The 6,171-nt window shown below is 48.2% G+C and overlaps 1 protein-coding gene across 1 annotated transcript in view; it reads right to left on the bottom strand.

The window, feature by feature from the left end:
• NFAM1 (NFAT activating protein with ITAM motif 1) overlaps positions 1-5,561 on the bottom strand; it is a gene marked incomplete at its 5' end in the record, with an annotated part of 11,321 nt that extends 5,760 nt beyond the window's left edge. The window contains 3 exons of the mRNA XM_010186435.1: positions 1,351-1,458; positions 4,068-4,177; positions 5,223-5,561. Coding sequence (XP_010184737.1) covers positions 1,351-1,458; positions 4,068-4,177; positions 5,223-5,561 — 557 coding nt within the window. The remainder of the gene's footprint in view (positions 1-1,350; positions 1,459-4,067; positions 4,178-5,222) is intronic.
• Positions 5,562-6,171: the final 610 nt, after the last annotated feature.

The raw sequence follows: 6,171 nt of genomic DNA, 5'->3' as shown, positions 1-6,171 counted from the left end.
TCCCCATTCGGATTTTTATAAGCCTGAATTAAAAAGAAATTACTTGATACAAATGAAAAGGTTTATAACCTGCAACCTCCTTTACCCAAAGCATTGCTTTTTGCCCAGAGTAAACATATACATAGTGCTTTCTTTTAAACCTCTGCTCCAAAAATTAAAGGGCCACAGAATGGTGCTCCACAGCCTGCAAAGAGAGAATGAGAAGCGGGCAGGCCCATCCTCTTGTTCCTATCATCCACCTATCTGGTCTCCTGCCTCCCTGGCAGAGCTTTGCTTCTCTCTGTAGTACATTCTCTAGAGCTTTGCTTTGTTTAGTTTAAATGATTAATGCAGCAGAGCTTACAGGTTTTCCTTGGAGAGACTTTTCCAACCTTTACAGACCTCGCAGTCAGAAAGGTTTCCTAATATTCAGGCAACATCCTTCTCTCCTTTTCATTTTATTCCTCCTTGTTTGTCCCACAGATCGCAGGGAAAAAACCAACAACTTTCCCTTCTTAGTGGGGCAGCCCTCCCATGGGAGTAGAAGGAGAAAAAAAAAATCCATTTTCAATGGAGTTGGGTGGGTTGTAAATGGGATTAGGGGTCATGGTTACTTGAGGTAGCTAAGATCTGGGTCTGGCATTTCAGGAGAGTCACTTCAATCCTATTACCTATGATGCTGTGGCTACTGAGCTTGAGAAGTGGGAGCAGTTGGTGTTCCCCAGTTTGAGGAATGGAAAGGGAGATCCTATGCAATGAAAAGGGAAATGCTTCACAAAAGAGACTCCCTTCACCTTCTTCCTGCCCTTTTCCCCCTGAGAACTAGTCAGCCTGCTCAGGGCTGCAGTGGCCTGTGACAGTGACACTAGTAAAGGTGTCACAGCAGACGCTCTGAACAGCTGGTGTTTTTGGAGGAGCACTTCTCTGTCCCATCATTCTCCAGCTGGAAAGAACGTGTCCTTGAGACAGTTTACAGTACAAAGCGAGGCTGAGATCCCCTCTTCCTTCCTGACCTGAGGAGGCCCTTCTACCTCTACCACCAGGAACCCCCTCTGGCCCCACACTTGCCACTCTGCGCTGCCACGCTGCTGGGAGAGGGAAAGGCGCTGCCCAGAAGGACATGGTGCATGGCTTTAGCACTGGGGAGGCCACCAGAGGGACCAGGATGGGGACATGCAACACGCACAAGTCCTGAGGGGAGCTAAGCAGGGCAGAGCACATGAGCAAGGTCAACAGTACCAGACTGCTACACAGTAACTGCTTATCACATGTTTCACATCATGATACTGGTGTTGTCTGTACCACGGCACGGCAGGGAAAGGAAGAGTTGTGCCATGATCAGAAGGGATGGAGGATGATTCTGGTACTCACATCATAGACAGGAGGTGGTGGTGGCGGTGGTGGTGGGCTGGCTGAAGAAGGCTGCGTTTCCACTTTCTGTTTCAGAATATTTATCTGGTTCCTTCTAGGGCACAACACCTGCTGAGGACAAGACACCAAATGACACACTTGGAGAAAACACCGTCTCCCCAAAGATGAAGCGAACACCAATGTCATGTCAAAGCCAGCTGCTCGCACACCCTCCGAGTGCTTTCACAGCAAAGAGTGCTGGCACTCTCCAAAATGCGGGCTGGTCCCTTTCCTCACCACAGGGTCAAATGGAGTCTGATGACTTACACTAGAGCAGTATAAAGGAGAACTGGGCTCTGTGCGTACATAGAAGTCACTGCCACCACTGAAACTCAGCTGGGCGGAAGGTGTAAGTATTTAACAGCACACAACAGTGCTGTAGGATAGGGAGTACAGCAGGGCCCTATTCAAAGTGTGGGGGGGAATTTCAGAGTGCAGTGACTTCTGTCAGGATTTCGCTGGGAAGCTTTTGCTAATATGCAGAGTCTAGAGAGGAGCACCAGACGACCATTAATGATGATATATAGTCAGTGATACACCAATGTACAAGTCCAGCATGGAGTTGAAGGAAGGAGGTCTCTTCCTCTGAAACATTTCTTGCATTGGGTGAGTTCTCCTCGAACACACTCCATTCACGCACAGAGAAGAGTTAGCCCTGCTCAGCAAGCAAGAGAGGAGGTAGAAAAGGCAGAAGGCTTTGCTAAGTATCTCTGTTCTAATTCGGAAAGAAGTGGGATGATTATATTCACATCACATGAAAACGATGAACTGCTTTCCAGTCCATTAGTAACTAAGGAGGATGCTAAATAGCTTCTCTTAAAGATAAACATTTTTAAACCAGCAGGTCTGAGCAAGCTGCGGTGAGAAATATGGGCTGTGTTCTGCAGGAGGGCAAGTGTAATGACTGCATGGTCTCTTTGGGCCCCGAGGAGAGCCCGTAGGTCTGAGACTTGCTGGCCCACCTCGAAACCTAGAGATGCCAATCAGCAAGTCGTGACAATGCCTCCCTCCCCATCCCCATGGAGACGCTGTCTAGGCAAGCAGAGATGGAGGTCTGTCTCCAGCACAGTCACTCTGTGGCTTGCGCTCCTTCCCCCTCCGCCAGCCTGCCTGCGAGGTAACTCTCATGAGGTCAGCAGGTCTGCCAACTGCTGCCATTCTGTTTTCAACCTCATGGGCTCTGACTGTGTGTGCTGAAGCCTGATGCTCCTTGGAGTCGTAGGACCGTACCAGACAGCACAGCCTCCACATAACAACGCATGCAGCCAGTCTGCTGTCACGGTGGCAGAGAGCAGGCTGAAAGAGTAAATGTGGGGGATACTCTACCTAGAAAACAACAATCTACAAATTACACTCTAAAAGACACCAAGGTTTTTTTAAGCCAGCCTTGAGATCTCTGGAAGAATGCAGAGGATGCTGTTTTGAAAGCCTAGGGAGGCAGTACTAAAAGCAGTAGGTTTTCCCCAAACAGCAAGGATTCCAGCATAACAACTTCAGAGTTTTTTCCACGGAGCCCCTGCCTCATCCAGATCTTTCAGCCCTACTTTTGGCTGTCCTTCTCCTGCTCTCTACATCCTTTTTTCCCCACTTCTGGTTTCCCCTTTGCCTTCAGCTACTCATCTCAGCTTCCACTTCCTTTCCCAGCTGTTCCCAACCTGTGCCACTGGTCTGCTCACCTGAGGGGCCCTGTCAGTTCAGTCTGAACACCCTCCTCCAAGCTCCAGTGCTTCCTCACTCCTGATTTCAGTCCATTTCCCTCCTGAGGCTCCTTCTTTCAGCCTCACAAAATCACTGCTGTTGGAAGGTGCCTCTGAGGACTGTCCAGTCCAATCCCCCTCTGCTCAAAGCAGAATCAACTAAAGCAGGTTGCTCCTCAGGTCCTTCTCTCTCTCTCTTTTTTTCCCAGTTAGTTGGGACTTCCACACAGGCTTTCTTGGGATCTTTGTCCTGACCTTCCCTTCTCACTCTTCCTCTTAATGTTTTCTCTGCCAAACACATGCCCAAGGCTCTGGTTTCCATCCCCTCCACACTGCAGATTGTTTTCTTCCATGGTGCCTGAGCCCTAGCTCAGGAACATTGTTGCACGGTCTCCTTGCAATCAGGTTGTGCCCTTGAACCAGAGTAGTCCCCATCTTAGAAAAGGATTAAAAACAGGGAAAGTCCTGCCCTCCTCCTGCCACTGGGCCTGCAACTGACTTGATTGGGTGCACAGGACATTACTGTGTCTGACTGGCACTATGATGAAGGGCAGCCTCACGGGGACTCCTTTAGACAACTGAGCTGCTAAATTGACAAGAGCCATGACTGAGCATGCACAAACTGTAATTTTCCAAAAAACCTATCACAAAGCTACATCTCCTCGAATATTCCCAGGGCCAGCACACTGCTAGTGTGACTTCTTGCCCTGTGTCACATCCTTATTCTAAAGCAGACTATGCCAGAGTCAGAACGATTACCAGAATTTATTTAATGGACAAATCAATGACTCGTTTTGTCTTTCCTGTAATCTTTTTTCTCAGAAAGACTGAACTTAAAAAAAAGAAAATAAACCTGAGACAGAGACCCAGCATGGAAAATTTCAGCATGGGGCCTTCCAATGCAGCCAAGTTAGAAGCAAACGAAATAAATTCCTAGAATGGGTCGTGTCAGGTATTGCTTTTTATTCGGTTATAACTTGCCTTCCGTTTCCACAGAAGCAGAGCTGTTGCGGCGATGCTCAATGTAGCAAGCAGAGCAGTAACGGTAATGAGGATTGTCCACCCATAAGAGGCCTTTACATACCCTGTACCTGTAAGAAAGAAGGCAAAAGATTCACGGTGTGAGTGGATGATGTTACAATCCTGCTGCATTTTTAACCCTGAAAAGAGCCTTGAGAGAGCTAAAATACAGAAGCACAATATTGGTGGCACAGAGGCACACACCGTTCAAAACCAAGTCTGGCTGAACAGAGTAGGGTGCAGCTGAAGAATCATGTAAAAGACACAGGATATAAGCAGCTGCACTTCATGTAGATCAGAGGTAGGTGACTTAACTATGAGAGCCAAGAAAGGGGGTAGGTAGAGGCTGGCAAATGTCTTCAGTGATAGGGGCAGAAAGACAGATGGTGGAAAGCACACAGGCCACACAAGCTAGCAGGGTGGGTACTGCAGGCATCCTCTGACCAGTGTAGCACAGCTCTTTTGTCACGGCTCTTTGCACTTACACTTTCTAAGAAGTTTTTCATATCCAGCATTCCGTAATGCCAACCTAGCCAGCCAGCAGCATGTGTGTCCTTATCACTTTCCTGTAACATTCCTCTTATCTTGGCATGAAGCTCTCTTCCGCTTTCCTGGCTGCACGTTAATAGAACAGCCGACCCCTTGTACCACATGGAAGAGGGAGAGGGATTACAGTGATGCCTTAACCTGTTTGTGAGCCCCTAACAGTGAGCACCTACCCTGTACAGCAAGCACCCTTACCACTGACCTTGTGTTCAACTGTCTCTGTCATGCTGCTGAAGGCCAAACTGCAGTCTCCTGAACACTGACACCTGAAAGCACCCTCTTACCAGTGTCCAGGCCCTGTGGTTAGACCCTGACTTCAGCCTGCTGTTCCCAAGAGGCTGTGGCAGGACAGATAAAAATAACTGCATCTTCATGTCCCCATCTGTGCACTGGGAACCTGTGTAAAGCGGATTCAACTCTGATGGCATTAAGTATTGGGCATAAAGTATTATTCCCACCTGACTTCACAGCTTGTTTGGGTAGAGGAAAAGAAAATCAAAGATCATCTTTTCCTAGCCAGATCCAGCTGATTTTTAACCACCTGCCCTTCCCTTCTGGTTGTTCACTTACCTCTAGCAAGGACAAACACTCCCTTTCCTGTTTTCTGGATGCCGTTCCATTCGACCTTGCAGTAGTACGTGCCAGTGGAAGAGGTGTTTTCAAGCAGCTTGATTCTGTGGTTGTAAGATATGGTAGCAGTCTTATTCTCCTTTCCAGAAGGGATGACTACATTTTCCGTCCTACTGTAGATGGAGGTTTTCTGGCCCAGTGAATTAATCCAGTAGTAGAAGATTGAAAATCTGGTGTATTTCGGCATGTAAGGGAAGATGACTTCACAGGGGATGGATATTCCTTCATTGAGCAGTGCAACCTGGATCGGAGGTTTCTGCTGTACACTGATGCTGTCCCCTGAAAGGGTAATAATCGTTAGCAGTCACCTAACATCACTTTCAGTCAGGAGAGGACTGCTGCCCCAAAGACAGGATCACACAGTGAAAATAACCGTAAGTCACAGTGCGCCCATAGCGTGCAGTGTTGGCCCTGTCAGAAATCGAGTGATTCAGGGCACGTGACCTGTGTGATCTGCCACAGCTCTTAGGTAATTGCTGTGTGATTTGCAATAGCCTGTTGCATTCACAGGCTTCCCCTTTTCCCTTGTGAGCTCCTCCATACAACGCCAATGTGCAGAAAGACAGAAAATGAAGCAGGAAGTGAACAGATTTTGCAGCGGTGTGAGATGGTATTTACAGCGGGTGAACAGAAAGCGATTTTCCAAGACAAACCCTAACTGGACACCTCCTGAAGCCGCTGCATTACAAACCTCTGCTTGGACATCTATGCGTGGCCACGTGATGGCTCCGTGCCGGTGAAGGCGCTCTACTCAAGCAGGTGTTATCAGTGGGGCTGCGTATTTCTGAAGCACAAGTGAGGAAGGAAATTGCATATTCTGGATGGCGGCCAGTACCGGGGCCACAAGAAATAAGACACAGCTTAATCTCTCCAAACTTTTGCTGCACTA

This window comes from Mesitornis unicolor, unplaced genomic scaffold (genome assembly GCF_000695765.1).
Source record: "Mesitornis unicolor isolate BGI_N332 unplaced genomic scaffold, ASM69576v1 scaffold19176, whole genome shotgun sequence".
NCBI lineage: Eukaryota > Metazoa > Chordata > Aves > Mesitornithiformes > Mesitornithidae > Mesitornis > Mesitornis unicolor.
This window is presented reverse-complemented; position numbering and strand designations above follow the sequence as displayed.